The sequence below is a fragment of the Ciona robusta genome, chromosome 5, assembly GCF_009617815.1.
Source record: "Ciona robusta chromosome 5, ASM961781v2".
Taxonomy (NCBI): Eukaryota; Metazoa; Chordata; class Ascidiacea; order Phlebobranchia; family Cionidae; genus Ciona; species Ciona robusta.
The window spans coordinates 1,698,320-1,723,134 of NC_143239.1; the positions used below are offsets into that span (position 1 = coordinate 1,698,320).

A 24,815-nucleotide genomic window follows, 5' to 3' on the forward strand; every position below is an offset into this window, starting at 1 on the left:
TTCAAAACAACGTAAACGTGGCGATCACAGAAATAAAAAAGAATAGAAGGCGCATCTCCAATGTCGGCAAAGGAGAGAGCACGATACACTGTCTCTCTTTCGCGGGTCGTTCCCGTTTACTATTGTAGTCAATGGAGTCGATAAAGTTTTGTGTAATTTTTCTTCGTTTTTTGACTTAATTTAAAGTTATTGTGTAAAAAAAAGTATTTTCTAATATATATATATTTCTAAAAAACCGTTTGTTTGAAATTTTTGATTAATTTTTTTAAATAATTAAATTTCCTAAACAAGTGGTAAACTGTAAGCGTTAACGTACCAAATAACTAAACTAGCTTAACAAACTTGAATAGTTGGTGTAGTTTTTAAAATAAACAGCTAAAACCTTCCAAAAATACTATGCGCCTATCTTTTACAATGGAGACGAAGGGAAATGGGGACGGAGTTGGCGGTCACGTGAACAGAAAAAAGAATATATCACGGTTTTGAGCAGTTGCGCGTTCTACTCTTTTTTATTTCTGTGGTGGCGCACGGCCTACTAGAGATATCTCTAGTAGGCCGTGGGTGGCGATACATTAGTTTCACTAGGCACTGGAGGCACTGGAGGCACTGGAGGCACTGGAGGCACTGGAGGCACTGGAGGCACTGGAGGCACTGGAGGCACTGGAGGCACTGGAGGCACTGGTGTACTGCGGTATTTAAAGGGGTCCAGTAATAACGGGAGAAGAAATCGGAATATAATAAAAACACCTTTCTACCACTTTTGTACCCTTAAGAACAAATTTCAAAAACAAAAATATAGGGCGGTGTGGGGTGATACTAACAATTAGTACTATCATACCTTAAAAACCTTGTTAAATTTGACAGATCAAAAACCTATATCAGTATAGTAAAGTGGGGGAGGATGGGACACTTTGTCAGATCCATCTTCCCCCACTCTACTATATTAATAATTGTTATCATTTTTTTTGTTATTACAAGTTCATATGCATTTGTAGGACACACAACATTTATCAATTTATGTTCAAAAATACCCATTATCGTTCAAACGATACCGCAGTTTTTCATACAGTAATATAATGTAGTTACCATGTTAAAAACTGTAGCAGTAGGGCACGAGAAAAAAAGAACGTTTAAACTCGATAAGCGCTTATTAATACTTCGTGGTAATTTTTTACTTTGAAAATATTAGGCAATATGTGCTAAGGTTTCCTTTCTATTCCCAAACTACTGTATAATGATTTTATTTTAGTTAAGAGATATAAAGAAAAAACATCAGAATCGAGATGTGGGAAAATAACAAACGAACAAGAACAACTGTCTGTTTGATGAGAAAGGACGAAAGGTTATACAATCTACATGGTCACAATATATAATATATAACCAGTATACATTCTGAAGAACCCTGTTTCATTACTTTTTTTATCAAAGCGGAACCAAACGAAAAGTAAAGAAACGACATTGGAAAACTTTCAATAAGTTGACCAACTGGAATTGGTAAAACCCTTTCACCCAACGCAAGCCATTAGTGACCACTGAGCTGTAGCAATTGCCGTTAAGTGTCTATACCGAAGGACCCATACGCCCACAATGGTAGCGGCGACGAGCTGTGAACCTGTTATCTCTGGGTTACAGACAGGCTAGCTAACCACTTTCTCACGACGCCAAATAGTACTATCTATTGACCAATTTGTACAACCCAAATTGACCACCACATAGGTTGGAGAAATGACTGTTAAGTGTCTTCACCAAAGTTAGTATAGACCAAGTTAGGAAACGGCGCTCGTGTCCGCCATTACGGAGCCCACAAAGCGTGAATCGCCCATACAAATGCATGGTCGGCATGTGTTCATTTAGTTCTTGTAAGCGATACAAAGCTAGAAAACACGTATAGCGGTTGTTTTAACATATAAAATATAATTTCTAATATAAATCTTGTTATATAATATTTAATCTAGGAATTAATGTGGAGTAAATTAGTATTTTGACTGGTTTTCGGCGTACAGTGTGGTTTAACAGGGTACTTTACGTTGGCGATTAAGACTAGCAGCAATCAGCTTAGTTTACATAACAATATATGATCGAACCTACAGAGCCATTCTTTACTACATTTATAATCCAACATGAGTGGACATGCAGCTCCCAACTGCTTAAGTACTAGCAGATAAGGTGTTTGGTTTTCCGATTTCATAAAGACCCGGAACGCAGAAAAGGTAGCTTACTAATTCAAGCAGAGGACCAAAAATAGTAACTCAGTATTGTTTTCCTCAATGTCACTTCGATATTAGGCAAATTTTACAAAGATACCTTAAGTTTCGTTGCCGGGTATACGCGTTGAGTTTGTGAGCCAAAAAGTAAAATCACGGCAATTTACATGCAAAACTACAGCTAGATACAACAGTTTATGGTAATGTTATGCGTTTTTGTTTGTATTTTTATATTTTAAACACGTTCTTTTATGTTTTTGGTTAGTAAACTTGATATTTTCTGTTTTTTTACTCTTGAATCGATTGAGTGTTCAATAAAAGTTGATTATTTTTGTGAGGTTTATTATTGTGATAAGATATAACATTAGTAGAAAGCCATTTTTACGCGCAGAAGTGCTTGGTTTTTAAAAAATCGCAATATTTAAACGAAAAACAGCACCCAGCAATGATAAAATCCTATGCCGTGGGCTCCGTAATGGTGGCGACTATAACGTCATAGACGCGAGACAATGGATAACAAGACTCGTTGTTTTACAATCCGTTTCCTAACTTGGTCTATACTAACTTTGGTCTTGACCAGCGACACACGCTTCATAATGAAAGACGTATCGAGCATCGAACTCCCGTTATTGTTTGGTTACGATATAACTATAAGCGCTCTTACCAAGGCACCGTGATATACTGGTATATGCCTTGGACTTTGATAATTGGATCACGAACACAAGTACTCTCTACTGCTGTGACTTCCATCTAACCAGACTATATAAGACCATTCATACTTTGTGGGCCAAAGCCTTTTAACATACGAGCTTTCAGTCGATTCTGATTATAAAACGATACTACCAGGAGAACAACTATACCATTTAACAACGCAGTGGTCGTATCAAGGAACAGTTCATTAAAAATACATTCTGTACCCAAATATACACATTAAACCAAGTGCTTTAATTTATTTAGCTAGAACATTTTAAGCGCGAACACGATGTTATGCTGGTGGACTACTGAGTGGCGCTGTGGAGTTTGGATATAAAACTTTTGTGACAATCCAATATAAAATATTATGGGAGGGTTAGCTATTCTAGCGTAATTTTTGGTAAAGCTGTAACACTGTTAACGTTTACTGCGCTCGCTTTTATATGCTTGTAATTACAAATTGTTTTTTTTTTTCAGCTGTACTGTATATACATATATTATAATCTAATTATATCGTAAAACAATTGGTGCTGCGGTTGTTGTTTTCATGCAAAATACAAACTGGTTCCTTCGAATGTCATAATCTTGCAAACTGAACAGATACAGTATGGAAGAACTCGGTAAGTATATTCTGGTAAACAGTACATAATCATATCTAGCCTAAAGTAGGGTGGGACAAGACGGGACGCTTAAGCACATATATAGCCCAATATTACAAATGTAAGAGGTTTTTGGGTGGTACTACGAATTAGTACTATCTTTATTAATTGGTAACACTTTTAAATAAAATACACAACGAGTTATTTCCCGATTCGCACACAACGTGTAATTTTATATATTTGAAAACAGCCGGGGCAAGACGGAACCGGTTATTTTTTTGTTAATTTTGATTAATAAGTAAATCAGTTATTGGGAATACACGTAAATAACATGATACAACATTATACGCTTTAAAACAAAAACAAATTTAAACATACCTTTTCGGATCCTATACTGCTATAGTTTTTAATAGTATCTTATTGTATGAAGAACTGATATTGTTTAAATATAATCTGAAACATTAACTGATAACTATTGTATCCTACAAACACATATAAACTTGTAGTATTTAAAAGTTGATAATAACTACCACCAAAGTTTATTTTTTGCTACAAATTGGGCATTGCTACACTGTTTTACTTCTCATAATATATCTTTAAGTGCAAATGACTGATTTACCAATGTGTTTTCCATACAATATCTTTGCTATTACATAAGTGTATTATATCTTGAATTAAAAATTATAGAAATTAAGGCAAACTTTTTAAATTTAAAAAAAACATAAAAAAATACAATGTGAGGTAACACGGGACAATTTGTGGTAAACCTACCAAAACTAACGGGTTGTGCTAGTTTATTTGCCATATAAACTATTTGTTGTTCTAAATTTTAGCATATTTGATTACACTGCCATACTAGATGGTGGATTCCAATTTTTCTTTACTTTAAATAGGATACAACGAGCACTTAAAATGAGCCTCTTATTATTATGCCTCTTAGCTATTGAAATTATGCTGTATTCGTTTTACACCGAATTTTATTACTTATAACAACAGTAATGGCTCTTATTTGTTGAACCATGAAAATACTGTTGAATAATGCTGTAACCTGTTTTCGTCTGTCCTCAAATGTGTAGCTGTAAAAAGAAAAGTATAAAATCCCGTCTTACCCCACCCAACTATGTATAGTAGGGTGGGGGTAGATGGGACACCTTTAGCACATATCTAAATATCCTGATCACGTTTTAAACAATTATCAACGGTCTATGGGAGTCGCGAGAATATGGTTTTATAATTCTTCAAATGTTCTTTGTTTACTACTAAATGAGACGAGAAAATAGAGGTAAAAGGTGTCCCATCTTCCCCCATCCCACTGTACTTTTAATTTCGTTCCTAACTAGTAACGAATATTTACACAAAGAACAGCAGGCTATATTGGGGAGCTATGGAAATATCTTATATAGTTTTACAATATTTTATACATTGTAATATAGTTATATTGTTTGCCTTTATTGCTCTTTTTATCTTATAATAATGGGGTTGACTGCTGGTATGAGTTATAAAGTATATGAATGCGATTGACTTATTGGCTGGGATGAAACTCAGTACTTATAGAGAACAAAAGAACAAGTCTGTTTATTCGACCTGACATACTATATAGCGTCGTTCTGTTGCGCCGGACTTAGTGTTGGTGTGTGTTTCATTTGAAGAATCGTGTTTGTTGGGACAGAAACACGTAATTCAATACGAATAAATTGTAACGCGGCATAAAAGAAAGACAAGTAAAAAGTAATTGACGTCGTGGTAATGGTTTTTGCTACGGTCTACATTTCTACATTATATACTATATGGTTGTATTTGACCAAAAATCCACAATGAAGTATAAGCCATAAGGGGTTCTTAAACTGTGAAGACCTGAAGTTTGATTATGGGTGATAATTTTTTTGAGTAATATCATACCATCATTAATTGATAACACTTAAAATTAATTTATTTAAACACACAGAAATTTAGATTTTAAAAAAGAAAAAAAGAAAAAATTCTGTTTTAATTAGTATTAATCGATCAATAAATGTATTATTAGAAATACGTCTAAATATCACTACAGGTGCCTGTGACTTAATTTCAAATACAACTTTTATATAGTGCCTAGTTATTTTATAGTGGGGGAAGACTTGATACTTAAAGGGCCATACCAACGAAAAATGAAAATTTGTATATGGATAGATATATGCTCAAATGTAACCTAAAGGTAAAAAATGTTTAGACTTAATTTTCAAAGCGTACAGTATTATTTCGTGTTATTTACGTGCTTTCGTAATATTAAATACACTTATTAATCAAAATTAACACTGATTTTAAACTGTCCCATCTTATCCTGTGTGTTTTCGAATTCGGAAAATTTTACCAGTTGTGCGAATCGCTATATCACTCCTCGTGTGTTTTATTATATTTCTTTGAATTGTTGTCAATTAATAAAGGAATGATAGTACGGAACTTGTGGCATTACCCCCAAACCGCCGTTTATTTTGATTTTGGCAATACGTGCTTAAGTGTCCCATCTTCCCTCAATGTACTATACCACCAAATTTTAATGCCTAACAACAGCAATCTTGCGCCTGCTTTGGTAAACCGAGAGAATAATGTTGAATAATACTAAAACAATTGTTTTCATCTAATATTTATTCGGGGGGCCTAAAGGCGGGCCTTTAAAAAACGCCTCCCATCCTACTATATGGGTAATCACTTTGTTTTTAATTATTACATGTTTTTCTATTGTTCTAGTATGCGTTTGTTGTAGGTTATTTTCCAAAACGCATCGCCAATAGCTATTATGTCATTGTTAACAAGCAGATATTTTTAATATAACCCTTAGCTTTTATGCAATATTTTTTCAGATACTGTTTTCTATCTTTATACAAGGATTAAATTGTTTTAGTATATGCCTTCCTTAAGAATGCAGCAAGCGCGGTGTCGCCACAGAAATAAAAAAAGAGTAGAACGCGCATCTCCGATGTCGGTAAAAGATACCCTTTTTGCGTGGTCACTTTTATGTGCGCAAGTACTCGCATATTTACTCGCAAAGGGAAAAAAACTACATTTAACAATATTACGCTAAAATGAGCTATTTTAATGTTGATACGCAGTATAAACTAATGACCATGCAAAATAATGCGGTTAGCGAGTTATCATTTGACAGGTTAATGCGGATTGTTATCCGCATTACCTTTGTAGGGATTCCCCCAATGGTTCAAGTTATATAGTAGGGTGGGGGTAGATGGGACACTTTGTCAGATGAGACTCTTTTTTAATTTTCTTTTTACGGACCCCCATTTAATGATAATCAAGAAAATAAGGTTACAGAATTATTCGACAGTATTATCACGACCTTATAAAACGCCCGTTAAAGCTGATTACTGTTTTTAAATATTAAAAAAAATATGTAAAATAGAAACAGTATACTTTGAACAGGTAAAACAAGAGATCACAGATCTAATGCACGTTTTAAACTAATTAGCATAAGATAATAGAGTCGGGGAAGATGGGACACCTTTAACACATATTATCCAAATAGTCTGATCGTGTTTTAAACAATTAACAACGGTCTGTGGAAGTCGTGAAGATACGGTTTTATAATTCATTAAATTTTCTTTGTTTACTACCAAATGAAAAGAGAAAACAAAATGAAAAGGTGTCCCATCTACCCCACCCTGCTATATTAGTTAACCTTTTTACTACAACGGTCGACTGGGCTCGATCAAAAACAAATCTTAAGTAACCAACAAAACGGGTTCTAGTCGCCATTGGTGACTGTGGAGCAGTAGGCAGAATGTATTTATACATGTATTATGACTAATGAAACTTATGACGTATGAGGATTGAGTGATTGGTAAAGAATATGTGTAAATACGCTTTGTACAACTCCTGTACCATGTGTTTATTGTAAACTTACACTAGTTAACGTTGTCGTGGCTTAAAAACGTTTGTTTTCATGAATTTTGACAAACCGTAATCACGCAGTAATTAGGTAATGTTAGAAGTTAATACTAATCATATAATGTTGAGTTAAAAATAATGTTTCAATTACGATTAATGATGATACGGTATAAGAGTAGTGCATTAAATGCGTCCCCACTTAAATGCTAATAGTTTGATTCAGTCGTGAATCGTTGTGTGGATAAAACACGTGCCGTCGTTTCCCGCCAAACTGCCAGACAGTGTTTCCGCTATGTAAAGTGCATGAGGAAAGTAATCGTTAATTAATCGCTCGTCGTGCGGTTTTAAATCTAAAAATTCAGTCTAAAAATTATAAATGTATACTATGATTTGATTTCAATCAAGAGAATAAAGAATAAATGCTAGAATTAAAAATTGAGGTAAGTGCGGAAAAAAGTCGTCCAAAAAACAACAACAACAACAACAACTGTTCGACGAAAAAGGATCTATATGACCACTAACGTGCTCAAAAATGCGAAATAGTAAGGTGCCATTTTTTAACCACTAAAATCCTGGCAGGATTCTGCTGAAGCACAAAACCGTCATTTTGACAAAAATTAAATTTGTAGTTTTGCATGTTTTCATTGCCAAACTTTAAAAGATTTGCTTTTAATTTAGTAATTTATACCTCAGGGGGTTTTCAACTATAAGATACTGATATAATAATAAGATTATATTTTGAAAATATATTCGAAATTTGGTCATTTGCACTTGGTGATAATTTATGGGAAGTGGCTTGTGCCAAAAACAGAGTAGTAATACCCAATTTGTAGCAAAAATAAAAACTTTGTCAATAGTTATAGTCAATTTTCTGTTAATACAAGTTCATATACATTTGTAGGATACAATATTTATCCATTGATGTTCGAACATTACCCATTGTCTTTCAAACAATACCGATTGTTATACAATAGTATAATGTATAGGTAACATGTTAAAAACTATAGCAGTAGGGCAAGAAAAAGAATGTTTAGACTTAATTTTCATAGCGTACAGTATTATTTCGTGTTATTTACGTATATTCCTATTTATAAATACACTTAATAATCAAAATTAACAATGATTTCAAACTGTCCCATCTTAGCCTGTGTGTTTTCGATTTTGTAAAATTTCACCTAATGTGCGAATCGCTAAATAACTCCTCGTGTGTTTTATTATGTTTTATTAAATTGTTGTCAATTAATAAAGGAATGATAGTACTAATTCGTGGTATTACCCAAAAACCGTCATCTATTTTGATTTTGGAAATATTTGGCAATATGTGGTTAAGTGTCCCATCTTCCCCCATTGTACTATAATATTTAAATATCCTGATAGTGTTTTAAACAATTAACAACGGTCTATGGAATTCCTGAGAACATGGTTTTATTCTTTGAATGTTTGTTGTTTACTACCAAATGGGACGAGAAATAAAATGAAAATGAGTCTAATCTTACCCGTCAACGTGCGTTGTGCGTATTTTGCTATAGGGCTTGAGATGTAATTTTTACTTATAAACAAGTACACGATCAAAGCATTATATTTGCCTTGTAACTATGAAACTAGCTTATAAGGTAAAATTACATCTCCCATCCTCCTGCAGCATATGCACCCTCACGGATGGCGTCACAAACACACAAAGAATTACGCCATAATCATTGCGCAAGAGAACCTAAAAGAGACATTCCCACAACTTTAAAGGTTTAGTTTCTACCATGCTATTAAATTAGACCACGTAGATAATTTTTTTACATTAAAATGTTATAATTACAAAAGTGTTGTAAGCCATTAATTGACAAATAAAGCATTTTTTTATGTACTATAACAAGACAATGTGTGCAAAATATATACAAAATTCATTCACAGGCACTAAAAGATAAATTATATGCCTTATGCAAATAGATTTTAGCAATTATCAAATTGTTTTATAAATTATAATTATGCGTTTTTTCAACAATTAAAGAAATGTTGTATTTGTTTAACAGCAGATTTTATAACTTAACAACAGTAATCAGTTTTGATATATACCTTATCAAGAGTAATCTCGCTTTATTGGTCCGTGGGAATACTGGGACATATTTTTCAGTCTAATATCAAATGGGGACCCGTAAATGTTGCATTACTAATAAATGGCTGCAAAGTTTATCGTTGCTATGCAAGACTACATCAGCTATTGGTTGTTGTCAATACAATAATCTTCTTTATAACAGATGTAGCAGAAACGAAGTTGGCAAATCAACTAAGAGAAGCATGTGACCAGAAAGGACATGAAAAAGATCTTTCTGCAACTTCCAATATTTTCTTCGAGATGGCAAAGATTTATCTACGGAGGTTTCGGAAGATAAGATATCATTCTCCTGATGATGCGAGGTTTGTTATGATCAAACTAATAGCATTGATAGAAGCTACAGCTCAACGTAGCAATGAAGAGGAATTTCAAAGGAAAGTCGATGCTTTAAGATATGCGGCACTTTCGTCTTTTCTTCAATTTATTCCAAGTGATTCTAAGATTTCAGTAACCAGCATAGAAGAAAATACAAGTTTCTTGAAAAAAGCAGTTAATAGTTACCGGGAAGAAATGAATAAAAAATTGTCTCAAATTACAAACCCATACAAAGGGTTAGGCGTAGCGTGTACACTGGTTGACAAAAAGAAATTTCGTTCTAACATGAAGACACATTGTAAACTGGTCACCACTGGTTATAATAAGCTAATGGAAAAGGTTTACAAGTTCAGTCAGTCCGTTCTTGGTGATCCACCATGTAAGTTTGCACTGCTGAGTTTGGGTTCATTGTCTCGTCAAGAAGTCACAACATATTCTGACTTTGAAAGTTTTATCTTGCTTGATAATATAAATGAAAATACACTCAAATATTTTAAAAATCTCTCTGCATTGGCACACATTCTTGTGGTTACATTAGGAGAAACAATCTTACCTGCTGTAGGCATATCATCTATCAAGGCATTAGGTAGTGATGATGGTTGGTTCTTTGATGCTTTTACTAAGCATGGCATTTCATTCGATGGGGTTTTGCCTAAAGCTTCAAAAAATCCTCTTGGTCTTCAACCTTCTGACCGATGTTCGGATACAGATTGTGAACTGATCAACACACCTGATGGTATGGTTGCGTACATGTGTCCTTGGGAAGAAGCAGACAACGAAAAACTAAACTTGTGTTGTATGCTTACCAATGCTGTACTTGTTTATGGTGACACATGTCTTTCTGAAGAATTTTTAACCCTTGCATGGAGAAAGTTTCAGAACATCTTGAGACAACCTACATATAAAGAAGAAATGTTCCTTAGACTTAAAAATGATGTCCTACGATATGATCTTTCAGATGTAAAGCACTCGAAAAAAATTGACATCAAGAGGGACCTCTACAGAGGTATTTCAGTTTTGCTGCCTACCATCGGAGCTTTGTGTAACATTAAAAGCAACAGTTCTTACGATTTTATTCGAAAACTTAAAAAACTCAAAATTATTAGTGCTGGATATAAATCTGAAGTAAAAGATGTTCTTGCAATTGTTAGTTACACTCGTTTGGTCTCAATGCAGGCGCGAACCATGTCGGTGCACAAGAATTTGCCAACCGCACAAATAAAAGATCCTGTCAATAAAACTATGTCAGGTTTTTCGAAATCTGCTTTAATAAAAGTATTTACCACAGGACAAAACTTTCAAGCAAGCATTTTAAAAGCTGTTTCTTGTTTAGATATTTGTAGAGGATTTGAATCAGTGTTACCAGTGCGAATGAATTTGCAGAGTGGTAATGTGTATGCGCGCCTTGGAATGTACAGAGAAGCTGTAAAGAGTTTTACCAAAGAGAAAGAACAAATTGTTTCAGTTGAAGATCTACCTACATTTGCTCATTTTCAACTTGATGTTAGTTGTGGTCTCTGTCATCTGCAACTTACAGAAATAGGACAAGCTTACCAATGTTTTTCAGCTGCATTAAGATTGAGCGAAAGGATCACAATTAATGAGAGAGAGAAAGCTAATCTGTTTCAGTGTTTGGCTATGTGTGAAATACATACTGGAGAACCAAAAAAAAGTTGGATCAGCTTGCAAAATTCTGTTAAGTGTTTAAAATCATGTGATCCATCTTGGAAAACAGGTTTAGCCATGAAGTATTTTGCAGATGACCTGTACACAGTATGCCAAGCTATAGGGCAAGATGAACAAATGATTCCAAGACAAATTGAAATGCTGATAACAACAGGGATCATGTTATTTGATGACAAACAGTTTGAGCGGGCTTCTGAGTGTTTCAACACAGCAGTTGATAAGCAACAGAGTTATTATGGTGCAACCCAACCAGACACAATGTCAATACTGCACAAAATCTCCAAATGTTATCAAAAACTTGGCAATTTTGATGCTGGAGTAACAAAATGCAAAGAAGCGTTTTTCAGTGCGTACGACGATGTTTGTTTTAAAACAACAGCTTCTGCTGTTTGCGACACTGTCACTGCCTGCTTACGGCGGTCGGAAAATCTTCCCACTTGTTCTGACAAAATACAAGAAATGCTAGAAGTTGCAATACAAAAGAAACGGGCAGGTATTGAGGGCATGCAACGCGTAACAGCAAAATTGTATCATGCAGAAGCTGTGATTAACAAAAAACAAAAAGACTACTTCAGTGCAATTCGATCATATACAAAAGAATTGAAAATTTATCAGCAGTATTACGGTCCCACGGGTAATCCAATAATTGGCAAAGTACAACTTGCTATCGCAAAGTGTCATAAAATCATTGGCGATTCAGAAAATGAAAATAGGTACATCTCAATGTCCTTTGATGGACCCCTTGTAGATCCCGGAGAAATATATTTATCTAGTTACAGTGATGTTCTCCAATCAAAAACCTCTCTTCGATCCTTAGTTGACAAGGCTTTAGATACTAAATCAGTCTCCACTGGTCTGAAAGCACTTACACATGCAACTATCATCACAGTTTACTACTACATGAAAACTTTCAAATGGTTACCAGGATTAGATGACAGCCAGCTACTGTCAGTTCTGAGTATGATATTTGACCAACCAACAGCATTAGGCCAAGCAAAGAACAAAGATATTGTCCAAGTTTCACTGATCTTGGAATGTATATACTACATTTCACGAACTGGATGTTTCACTTCGACCAATTTGCAAAATTTTATTGAAGAAAACATTAATTCTGTGGATCTGACACCAATTACTAAAGCAATTTTAAATCTATCTCTTGGAAATCATTACAAGCACAGGTCTATGACATCGAGAGCGATTGAACTGTATGAAGCTGGATCTCAGATACAGCATACTGAAAGTAATTCCTACATAAGTCGAATATCTGCTTCTTTACATGAAATGATGGCGAAGTGCATGGTACAAGATCATAATCTGGCAATCAAACATTTTAGTGAAGCACTTTATGTGCTTTTTTCAAATTATGACAGTAACTCTGAAATGCACAATAATCTCATGAAAATAGAAATTCTGTTAGGTCAGTCTATGGCTTGGTTAACAAAGAAGAAATACAAACAGTCAGCGGTAGCAGTCCAGCATGTATGGCGTTTACTACACCAAGACAATAGGAATTCACCCGGTGGCATCAGTACAACTATTGTTTCCCAATTGTATTTGTGTTTCTTCAGTTGTGCCGCGCATGACGAACAAAGTGCCAAGTTTCTTGTTGAAAACGTTCTTAGAACAAACAAAGAGTTGTTTGTGGAAAGCTTATACTCAGGTACAGTGGCAAACAAGCTGTTGGAAACTGTAGACATTGGCAATCTGATGAAGCTCATTGAATTTACAATGCAAGGAACATCGAAGACAATCATTGCAGAAACAAAGACTGGAATAGCTCAACTTCTGGTTTCAAGTTTGCTTTCAAATTTAAAATGGTCAACCTGCACAAAGTATCTAAACGACCTTAATGGTATTGTTAAAGAACTGTTCATGTTTGTGCTTTTTCATCCTGAATGCAAAGCCAGTTCATCTGTGCTACACAAGACATTTGCCATTGAAGTGGGACAAACAGATCAGGTTTTCTCAGACATTATAGATTCTTGCCCAATAAATGCAATTACTACATTTATTGATGTTGTTCGCAATTATTTCAAAGCTGCATCACCAAAAAACTTTGTTTCATGTTTGTGGAATGTTGCAAAATATCTGAAACGGCGGGAGAAATATGAAGAAGCCCTAAGTCTTTTCGAACAACTAGTGGACTTCATTCAGTGCATACAACCTCCAAGAAACACTGACTACAAGTATACTTGGTAAGTGAGCAACTTTTGTATATATTGTGTGTATTGTTTAGCCGTTGTATTTATATATCTTTTTTAAGAACTAGCTGTGTGCTTCTTTGTTTTGATTACTCATACCCAGAACGGTATATATAGATAAATTAGATATTGCCATTTAACAGTTTACAACTTTATGTTTACTCACTCTATTTAGCAGTGTTTTGATAATAATTAGGGTCATGCTACATGGACTGTGTCTCTATAGGGTTTGCTCTACATATGTTTTAATTTCACATTACAACATTTATAACCTACCTTTCTAATTTTCAGCCTTTTGAGTATGGTACACATGGATGAAGCAGATTGTTACTGGGGACTTCTTCAATACAAAGCAATGAAAGAAAGCTTCTTGATGTGCTTGAACAATGCGAAAGATGTTGTTGCAACTGCGGTGATATGCGAAATTGTTAAAATAAAGCAAGAAGTGATGGTTTGTGACATACAGACACTAACTGAAATCTGGAAGAGTACGACACAAATCGCAAGATCGTATCTAGAGGATTCCTTTGATTGGAACGAGACATGGGAAAAAGATGTTGAAACAAAGATTGTTGCCATGAATGAAACCGAGGAGTTTCCAACTTTGTTACAAATACATATCGAAAAAGTAAAAGATAAAGAAGTTACAGAAACATACTATGATGTGGAAACTGCAGTAAGCCATAATATTCAAATTCCGCATTTATTGAAGGTGGACTTGGAGACTACAGAACAATCCATTTCCGATCAAGAGAGCACAGTTCAGTATTATGAACCACCAGAAATACCATCATATATGTTACAACCTGGTGATCCTGAAAAACGTCGCAGTAACATGCATGAGGAAACTTATGAATCTCATGATAATCAGTATGGGGATGACCAGTTATACCAAGAAAGTGACAATTTAAAGACAATTTATGATACTGAGTATGGTGATGACCAGGTATACCAAGCAATAGACGCCATTAGTGATACTCGCGAAGTAGATAATCTACCGCATGCATCGAAAGGAGCTCCAAAGAAATCAGTTGGCAAAGTTAAAAAAATTGTGAAGGTATTTAGCAAACACTAGATGCATGGAGACTGTTGTCAATTGAGACCGTTGTCAATTGCTTAAAAGACGATCAGAACATTTGGATATTATGTGCTAAAGGTGTTCCACTTTCCCCCACCCTACTATATACTAATTTATTTATTACTAAAACCATTTTCAATCAATTTATTGTCACATTTGTAAATTATGTTTTCTACTAACATTTACTTTCCCTTGTTTATACCAAACGTGTCTTTTGTGTAACAGTTTAAGATTTACGTGAATTTAAGTATATCGTTTTAACTAATGATGGTAAACATTTATGTTTATCTGATAAGTAGATAAACGTTTACCCAACGTATCAAACTTAGATTTTTTTAAATATATAAATATACTTGATTTTCTTACACACTGTATTTTTCACTTTGTCTAAAAAGCTTACTTCTTTTTAAATTTTCAATATTGCTCAGAAATTATATGCTTTTTTTAATGTATCCTGCATTCAATCTTGCTATGATGATTTGTACTTTGAAGTGGTTTCAATTTTGTTTATATTGCTTTAGTTTTTGAGAATTTATATTTTTGTAGTGGATAAATATATATATATATTGATTATACTGCGGTTCCCTACCCAAGCAAAAGTGATACGTGAGATACAAGAGAGCCTAGCTGTGAGAAATGGCAATTAAACATAATATATATATATATTGATTATACTGCGGTTCCCTACCCAAGCAAAAGTGATACGTGAGATACAAGAGAGCCTAGCTGTGAGAAATGGCAATTAAACATAATTTTAGACGTATAGTGGGTGCGCCAACGTGGATAAAGTCTTTAGTATGCATTGCTTCGTATTTAAAAATGAAAACGTATGACGATTTTTGAGTGATACCATGAATTTGTATTATTTCCCAGCAACGACACAGATTCTAGCGAGTGTACACCTAACCAGAGATATAGTAGGATTGGGGAAGATGGAACACATTTAGCACATGAAATTTAAATATTCTGATCATGTTTTAAACAAATAACAACGGCCAATGGGTGTCGTGAGTATATACGATTTTATAAATATTTAAATGTTTTTTGTTTACTACCAAACGCAACGAGAAAATGGAATCAAAAAGTGTCTCATCTTCTCCTACCCTACTATACACAAACAATGTTTATGTATCTCTGATCTAATTTAAATCATGCATTAGATAGATGCCAAATTACCCAGTCGGGTGCAATCAACGGTAGACACCTCGGTTATTTCGGAACGCAAGTTATAAAATGAACATACCAATTCAAATATAGTATTATTTCATTTATTCATCATGTAAAGCCTATGTGCGTAGGAAATCATAGTCTCAAGTCGTTGTCTATTACTGTAAATTATTACATGAAGGAGTAGTGCAGCATAAAAGCAATGCATGCGTGGTTACGTTTTCATGGTGGTTAACAATGTGACAAAAATCCGCACACGAGATCATAGAGTTATGTGTCCCATCGCTAACCTAAAGAAACCTCAACAAACGTTGTATGGGTTCATAGAACGCAAAACACATTCTCTGTGTCATCATAGACGCATGCTGTGGAAGGAGTTCGCATTACGCGGTAAGTTATGTGCACAATACAACAAACGCTTTGATTAGAATGAGAATCGGTTGATTGGCTGCATTGGCTATAATGTGGAAGCAGGGTGTGTGGTACATGTATAATTTTGTAACGGCATTGGGTAGCATGTAGCAAATATATATTTTTGGGGGGAATTAAAATGAAAAGTCAAAACAGCTTTAGGTACCATGATGTACAATAATTTTTTTCCAAATTTATAAAGAAATATAAGCCGTGTTTAGTTACCATGAATTGCATAACTTTTCTCTTAATTTGTTGCTGTGTTGTGGACAAAATATCAGGTAACAAAGTATAAACAATAACTGTGGCTTAAATTCATATGTTTAATATTCTTCGTGATTCTCTTCATTACAGGCCAACTAATAACAAATACTGGGAGTTATTCATTTTCGTCTTATTCAACGAAAGCAAGCAGAAGAGTAAACGTTCGGTTCATGATGTGTTTATCTTCTGTTCCTAATCACATCAGAGCAACAGCGAAAGCCACCGACCATTCACTTCCTCACAAATTTAACTTGACTGTGCTGGAAGTTAAAATCGGCGATTTTGTGGCAGAGTTGGAACGCACTGATCAACACACAGGGTGGGATACAATGATTATTGTGGACTGGAAACTGTACATCACCGGTAAGTCATTTACCCAGGCTATTGCAAAAAATGTATACCAGATTGTAATATATGTTATATTTTTCCGGCTATAAAGTCATATACTTGGTATATACTTAAAATTGGTTTAGGCTTTTTCAATTAGCATTAAGTTTATGGGATTTACAGAAAAATCGGTTTTCTTTCGGAATAAGATAATCTGGATTCCCGATTTGGCACAAAGAAAAAAAAAAATGCGCAGAAAACGGCGGAACATTGGTGGATATTGAAGACAAGGAGATGTATGATGTAGTTTATCATTATATCAGAAACAATTTCAAGTTCGGGACAATTTCTTATGCTCGGTTTTGGTTGGGCTCCAGTTACAACTCAACGGTGAGTTTTTAAACGACGTATATTTCTGTTATAATAAACAAAAATATTCTTCGTTTGACGGTTATTATTTTTTGTGGGTGAGGTCCTTGTCAAGGACCTGGGATTTAGGCCAGATTTGGCCCATTACCCCAACAGGTGGGTTGGAGCAATGTCGGTTAAATGTCTTACCCAAGGACACATACGTCGATCAGTATTAGTATCGCCGTCGAGCATCGAACCAGGGACACCTTGGTGACGATGCAGACACCTAAACCACTGCGCCACGGCGGCGAAAAACATACAGTAGCCGTTACACAACACCTTTTGCACAATAGGAGCTCGATACAAATATCATTTATCGACTGAATACAACAGTTAACTCACAGTAAAATAACCTTTTGTCAACACACCGAGAACTGCCGGACACACTCAAAACGAGAAGGAGGAAAAACGTACAGTGCACGGTATACGTGACACGCAGTAATCAAGCAAGCGGTAGGAACACGCGAAAACGTTAATCAAGTGTAGAAAACAAGCCGTGCGTAAAATCTTGACATTGACAAGGAACTCAAAAGAACACAAATAGTGAGAAAAAACATACATCCTGATCGTGTTTTAAACAATTAACAACGGTCTATGGGAGTCGTGAGGATACGGTTTTATAATTCTTTGAATGTTCCTTGTTTCCTACCAAATGGAACGAAGAGAATTAAAACAAAAGATGTCCCATTTTCCCACACCCTGCTATAATTTTAAAACGTACTTTTGTGCTTGCTGTGTCCCTAATTTAAGCCATATTGATCCCTGTCTATTTTCTTTTGTCCGTATCTCAGTTTTTCTCACAAAACTAAAACTAATTTTATCTAAAACTAATGCAAACTCGACAACTACGAAATTTCGTTTTTTTTAATATGATTCAGCGGACATTCAAATAATAAGCATCTTATTATTAGGCTTTTTTCAATTATTGAACAAAAGTTGTATTCGTTCTAATTTTTTGGAAATCTTATAGTAATCGCCTCTACTACGCGCTTTGTAGTGAGAATGCTGTTAAATGTTACCGTAACTATTGTTTTCCAATATCATCAAATGGGTAGCCGTAAAAGGCGATGTAAAAAAGGGTTCCAACTTGCCCCATGTCCCGACTTACCCCGCCCCACTATATTACAGACCATGAAAGTAACACAAAGCCATGGAGAACCTGGATACAATGGAGATTGGTGGACTGGCTTCCCTGCAAATGTTGTGTATTACAACCGTTTAATTATGCTTGTCAACTCGTACAATTACGGACATGGAATCTACAACCGTGCAGCAACAACACGTTACTGGCCAATGTCTTCTCTCTGTACCAAACACATCAGTTGAGAAACAAAACAAAAATCAGTTGAGAAAGAAACAAAACAAAAATCAGTTGAGAAACGGGTTGTCCTGGTATTGCAGTACCTCCAGGTTCGGCCCACATTCCACTCCGGTGGAATTTCTCAATATTTAATCACGTTTCCAAAGTATTAAAGCAATAATATATATGTTGGGGTTGAAAATTTGAAGTACACCTCACATACAGTAAGATAATATCATTTAAAGATATATACATGGCGGTGTATCAGTTCAATAAAATAATTGTAAAAGTGCAATGCAAAAAAATAGTAATTTTTCTGTTATTGAGCTGCAAGATTTGTACCAGCACAATAATCCATGCCTTCTATGTAATGCATACTTTGTACACATATTACAAAACCAACACTTAAACTTTTGCTGTTTTGAGTAATTAAACATTACAAAGTTGCATTTTTAAAATTGCTGAGGAGATAAAGGTTTGCTATTTTGTATCTAGCTTGGTCAAATTATAACAGATAAAAGGTTTGGATTGAATTATAAGACCACTTTGAAAATTTTTGACATCATTTAAAAAAAATGTTTCTATGTTTTACAACCCAAGTGCCTGGGGAGAACTTATGTTTCTCCTTTAAGAAAGTTTTGAAGTGGAATATTTAAAACTACAGTGAAACAATTGCGACACCAGATTCCCGTTTTTTATGAACTTTCCATTGGGTACTTACCGTAAGGGGTTTTCCCAATTTGTAAGATTATATAAAGTAGGCATACACGCGAGCAGGCAATAATGGAAGTAATCATTGCGTGGTAACGTGGCAATTTAGGCAGTACAACTGTTTTATTGTGTGTAAATGGGTGTAAATTGAACATAATATCGTCTAATTACGCTTTGTGAATTTGATTTGGCCCAATATATAGTTTGGAGTGTCACAATATATAGTTTGGAGTTGCACTAGCTCAAATATTACGAAACTAATGAAAACTTTTACCTCAATACATTTATTTGATGTATCATAATCTATTTGTTTTTATGTAAAATAAAGTGTAATTAGGATGGCGCAGAGGGTTCTCTGTCTGTCCAGTGGAAGATTCTCTCACATACAGACAGCACAAGCAATTAACAGAGGAACATAACCGGTATTTGCGAAATAAGATTTTCATTTTTTTGTTTTGTTGATTTTACATTTGGGTTCTCACCGGTATTAACCATACAAGTACTATGATTATTTCACACTTGATGTTTTTATACGTTGCTACAAGAGAACCAACAATAATAATTGCATCAAACATTCATTTCATTATGGTCTACTGTGTAACTATATTTCGATACGTAGTCTTACTTGAATTTTTAAACAAAGTTTTTATTAAACATGAGTCATGTAATGGCGAAATAACGCTGTAGAAATTTTGTTGTTTTCCGCTATGTTTCCAAGAAAATGAAATGCACAACAGTGCATTGAAAGGACGCTAGAAGAACTTTTAAATCGTTCGTGGCAGTTCTGTGGTGACCAAGTGTTGCCAAGCTTTTTTTTATCTGTCTACAAATTAAATGCAAGTAAACATTCATTTTAATGAATGATTGTTGATTATTTAATCCTTTGGTAGCGAACATGTCAGTTGTTGAATGTATTTTAAAGATAAAAGCTGATAAGTGTGATAGCCACCCACCGTTGAAAAACATTATAGCACGTGACGCAACGTATTTAATGTTCACGGGAACAAGCAGGAAACATACTTTCACACAGTACACGCGTACGTCTACAGTAGCAGAAGATATTTTTACAGATGCATTGGTCAACCCTACATAGCATGAAGGGTGGGAGATATCAGTATTACGAGCCTGCGTTTGGTCGACATACTTGAACTATATTAGCCATATAAGAATATGCATGTATACGAAAATATATGGAATCATATACCTACTACTATGCGTGAACTTTAGCATACGACTTATTTTTTCAGCAATACAGTTATATTTATTGTAGTGTTTATTAGAAACTCAACATAGAAAACTAGAATGATTAAACATCAAGTTCTGATGCTGTGGCTGATGTTTGTTGTCGTTGTTATTATTTGGCCTGTAGGAAAATGTCAGCAAAACGGTGAGTGTAAAACATAGTTTTATCGCGATTTGTTATATTAAAATTGAATTCATGTAGTAGGGTGGGGGAAGACGGGACACCTTTAGCATATATTGTTCAAATATCCTGATCGTTTTTTAAACAATTAACAAAGTTTTATGGGAGTTATAGAGATACGGGTTTAAAATTTCTTTAATTTTTTGTTTACTATCAAATAAGACAAAAAAAATAAAATGAAAGCGTGTCCCGTCTTTCCCCTCCCCACTGTAACTGAACAAAAATAAATTATTTTATTCAGATTACTCAACGATAAAACGAGGTTTCGCAGAAATGACAATTCATTCCACAACCAAAACGCAACACGTAAAGTTTGATTACAAAATGTGTTTGAGTTCGATGCCTTATTATATTAAGGCAACAGCAAGCCCCAAATACAGCACAGGGGTGGAGAAGTTTAACGTTACTGTTGTTCAAATCAATTTCTACAACGCTGTCTTGGAACTGGAACGAATCGATCAAGATTCAGGGTGGGGGGAAATGCTCTTCACTGTGCAGTGGACGATTTACCATATCTCAGGTGACCGAAAGTGTATTATTTACCTGTAGTTAAAAGTGTATTTCACAATATGTTTTTTTTCCCGGTGCTTGCCAGTGCTGTGTGCATGTTTTACAATAGCATGCAGTTAATATAGTAGGGTGGAAGAAGATGGGGCACAGTTTTACTCTATTTTCTCAACCCATTTTGTAGTAAACAAAGAACATTCAAGGAATTATAAAATCGTATTGTCACGACCCCCTTGGACTGTTGTTAACTGTTTAAAACACGATCAGAATATTTGGATATTATGTGCTAAAGAGTCCCATCTTCCCCCACTGTACTATACATCTCGTGCAATCAAATAGGCGAACTTCACAATTTATTCATGTAAAGTAACGATTTTCCCCCGACACTTTCCAGACTACATAACTTCAACCGCAACAGTGCAATACCGCGTGGACTACGACACAGATGTGAAGGTTTCAGAAACATCAAGAGTGTCAGAGGTTCATGATCAAGGTTTATCAAAGTTACCAGCCTTACAAAGCAATCTTCAATTGCAACCACGTCTTTCACAAGCAAGACAAAACGGTCACAGGTTTTTGATGTTTGATCAAATGCCCAACAGATTGATTACTAACCTTGATCTGAATCCTAAACAAGGAGAGAACGATCTCTTTTCGGTATTTATAGTTTATCGAGTCGACAGTCACTCACAAGTAAGTATTCAACCTTGGCGGGGGCTCTTTGGAACGGACAACAGGTATTGGGATAAATTCATTGCATTGGGTATCGACTTATTGTCTGTATCGGGCGCAGTGGGTGATATGATTCAAATTACTTCTACCCTGAACAATGCTAACCCAAGCGCACTTCATGTCTGGAATGTTCTCAGTGTCCAATGGAATGTAGATGGTGGTGTCAATGCAAGCAGTGTGTGGTGCAACGGGAAGTTACTTCAAAGATTTCAAGCAAAAACAACTCCATCTGATTCAAGGTTTGTAATTGGTGACGTCAACCCTCAGGGCATAAGGTACTTTCATGGAGCATATGGTGAATTCGTGCTTTTCAAAGACATCATTATAACTGATGAAATAATGAAAAAGTATCACTCACACTTCATTGAGAAATGGGGAATCGAAGCTGATCCAATCCTAGTGTAAAAAAATTTTGTCGATAACTTTAAGAGTTCAGAGTTGGATAAATATTTTTTTTCTGAACTCAAATTTAGCTTACAGCATGCCTATAACATCCTAATATCCTAATCGTGGTTTAAAAAAAGTAACACCAGTTCTTTGAATGTTTTTGTTTACTACCAAATGGGACAAGATATTGAATTAAAAGGTGTCCCATATTCCTCACCCTAATCTATAAAAAGAAAGACAAAACGTTGTTGGCACTATACGTTATCAGATATTTTATATATAGTAGGGTGGGGGAAGATGGGACACCTTTAGCACATAATATTTAAATATCCTGATCATGGTTTAAACAATTAACAACGGTCTATAAGAGTCACAAGGATATAGTTTTATAAATCTTTGAATGTTTCTTGTTTACTATTAAATGGGATGAGAAAATAGAGTCAAACGGTGTCCCATCTTCTCCCACCCTTACTGTATACTGTCAGTTTGGATATAGCCAACCCTTGCTTATAGAGTTATAATGTATTGTATGACACAAGCCGTTAAAGCTCGCTACCACCACGTTATTATTTCTTATTGCATGCTTGTTGTTTGTGTTTATAGAATCATATCTCCTTGTTCTTTCGGTGTGTACTTCGGCTATTCTTTAGGCATCTCTTTACCAATATTTGATTTCTAAAAGGATTATAAAACAGCAGTCCAACAATATCTCAAAAACAAGGTTTCTAGAATCAAACAAACGTTTAAACATTCCATTTTCTTATATTAGTACACCCCCCTATTTCGGAATCTAAATAAAACATGGGGTTTCTTGCTTATATATTACCAAGTGTAAGCAAAGTATGTAAATTAAGTTACGACAATTTGACTAAATTTTTCATCTTTGGTAAAGCAATTCACCCCCAATGTTTGGCTGATACGTTTGTACAAGTGGAGCAGAAGTGTAACGAATATAGCAGGGTAGGGGAAGATGGGACACTTTGTCAGACGAGACTTTTTTATTTTATTTTTACAGACCCCCATTTATTAATAATTAGAAAAAAATGTGTTGTTAAATATTAAAAAAGTTTGTTAACTAGAAACAGTATTTTTGAACAGGTTAAAATCTGCGAAATAGTAAGATGCTAACTTTGAATGCTCACTAAATCATAGTTAAGTGGATGAAATTTTGTAGTTTGTTGTTTCGTAGTAGTTTCGTAGGTTCATAGAAAAGACTTGAAAATTTCGTAAAGTTTGTTTTTGTCGAATAAAACTAGTTATAGTTTTGTGAAAAAAAACTGAGATATAAACATGAGGAAAACAAAAGATCACAGATCTAATGAATGAGCACGTTTTTAACTAATTAGCATAGGATAGTAGAGTCGGGGAAGATGGGACACCTTTAACAGATAATATCCAAATAGCCTGATCGTGTTTTAAACAATTAACAACGGTCTGTGGAAGTCGTGAAGATACGGTTTTATAATTCAGTAAATGTTCTTTGTTTACTACCAAATAAAAAGAGAAAACAAAATGAAAAGGTGTTTCATCTACCCCCACCCTGCTATATTAATTAATCCTTTTATTACAACGGTCGACTAGGCTCGATCAAAAACAAATCAGAAGTAACCAACAAAACAGGTTAGTCGACATTGGTAACTGTGGAGCAGTAGGCAGAATGCATTTATACATGTATTATAACTAATGAAACTTATGACGTATGAGGATTGAGTGATTGGTAAAGAATATGTGTAAATACGCTTTGTACAACTCCTGTACCATGTGTTTATTGTAAACTTACACTAGTTAACGTTGTCGTCGCTTAAAAACGTTTGTTTTCATGAATTTTGACAAACCGTAATCACGCAGGTAATGTTAGAAGTTAATATTAATCATATGATGTTAAATTACAAATAACGTTTCAATTACGATTAATGATAATACGGTATAAGAGTAGTGCATTTAATGCGTCCCCACTTAAATGCTAATAGTTTGATTCAGTCGTGAATCGTTGTATGGATACTACACGTGCCGTCGTTTCCCGCCAAACTGCCAGACAGTGTTTCCGCTATGTAAAGTGCATGAGGAAAGTAATCGTTAATTAGTCGCTCATCGTGCGGTTTTAAATCTGAAAATTCAGTCTAAAAATTATAAATATATATTCTGATTTGATTTCAATCAGGAGAATAAAAAATAAATGATAGAATTGAAAATTGAGGTAAGTGCGGAAAAAAGTCGTCCAAAAAACAACAACAAGAACAACTGTTCGACGAAAAAGGATCTATATGACCACTAACGTGCTCAAGAAAACATGAGGCAAAGAAACTAGCAAAGCCGGTTATATTCGGTAGGTTAACTACAAGTTGCAAAATACTGTTAGTGTAAATATATGTTAATGTAAAACGTCATGTATTTTAATTTTGGAAATATTGGGCAA

At 34.7% G+C, this 24,815-nt stretch overlaps 3 protein-coding genes across 4 annotated transcripts; all 3 read left to right on the forward strand.

The window, feature by feature from the left end:
* Positions 1-1,384: 1,384 nt before the first annotated feature.
* On the forward strand, positions 1,385-15,384 carry LOC149735431 (uncharacterized). Of its 2 annotated transcripts, none has more exons than XM_089877648.1 (3): positions 1,385-3,517; positions 9,622-13,675; positions 13,973-15,384. In XM_089877648.1, the coding sequence occupies exons 1-3, from the start codon at positions 3,505-3,507 to the stop codon at positions 14,754-14,756; spliced, it is 4,851 nt and encodes a 1,616-aa protein (XP_089733774.1). In that variant the 5' UTR covers positions 1,385-3,504; the 3' UTR covers positions 14,757-15,384. The 2 variants fall into 2 exon arrangements, with proteins under 2 accessions (XP_089733774.1, XP_089733775.1); XM_089877649.1 differs by lacking the exon at positions 1,385-3,517 and adding an exon at positions 7,987-9,112.
* A 32-nt stretch (positions 15,385-15,416) lies between these two features.
* On the forward strand, positions 15,417-20,159 carry LOC149735432 (uncharacterized). Its single transcript, XM_089877650.1, has 4 exons — positions 15,417-16,316; positions 16,692-16,964; positions 17,112-17,318; positions 18,468-20,159. The coding sequence occupies exons 1-3, from the start codon at positions 16,133-16,135 to the stop codon at positions 17,210-17,212; spliced, it is 558 nt and encodes a 185-aa protein (XP_089733776.1). The 5' UTR covers positions 15,417-16,132; the 3' UTR covers positions 17,213-17,318; positions 18,468-20,159.
* Positions 20,160-20,330: 171 nt separating this feature from the next.
* Positions 20,331-24,532, forward strand: LOC149735433 (uncharacterized). The gene is made up of 3 exons (XM_089878057.1): positions 20,331-20,737; positions 21,015-21,293; positions 21,675-24,532. The coding sequence occupies exons 1-3, from the start codon at positions 20,653-20,655 to the stop codon at positions 22,415-22,417; spliced, it is 1,107 nt and encodes a 368-aa protein (XP_089734183.1). The 5' UTR covers positions 20,331-20,652; the 3' UTR covers positions 22,418-24,532.
* The last annotated feature ends 283 nt before the right edge of the window (positions 24,533-24,815 follow it).

Bases quoted from the DNA above. Each gene is read 5' to 3' on its own strand.
- LOC149735431 (XM_089877648.1), top strand. The intron at 13,676-13,972 runs GTAAGTGAGCAA...TCTAATTTTCAG, and splicing joins ACTGACTACAAGTATACTTG to CCTTTTGAGTATGGTACACA.
- LOC149735432 (XM_089877650.1), top strand. From the start codon at position 16,133: ATGCGTGGTTACGTTTTCATGGTGGTTAACAATGTGACAAAAATCCGC. The intron at 16,317-16,691 runs GTAAGTTATGTG...TCTTCATTACAG, and splicing joins GAAGGAGTTCGCATTACGCG to GCCAACTAATAACAAATACT. The intron at 16,965-17,111 runs GTAAGTCATTTA...TGGGATTTACAG, and splicing joins CTGGAAACTGTACATCACCG to AAAAATCGGTTTTCTTTCGG.
- LOC149735433 (XM_089878057.1), top strand. From the start codon at position 20,653: ATGATTAAACATCAAGTTCTGATGCTGTGGCTGATGTTTGTTGTCGTT. The intron at 20,738-21,014 runs GTGAGTGTAAAA...TATTTTATTCAG, and splicing joins AGGAAAATGTCAGCAAAACG to ATTACTCAACGATAAAACGA. The intron at 21,294-21,674 runs GTGACCGAAAGT...GACACTTTCCAG, and splicing joins GACGATTTACCATATCTCAG to ACTACATAACTTCAACCGCA.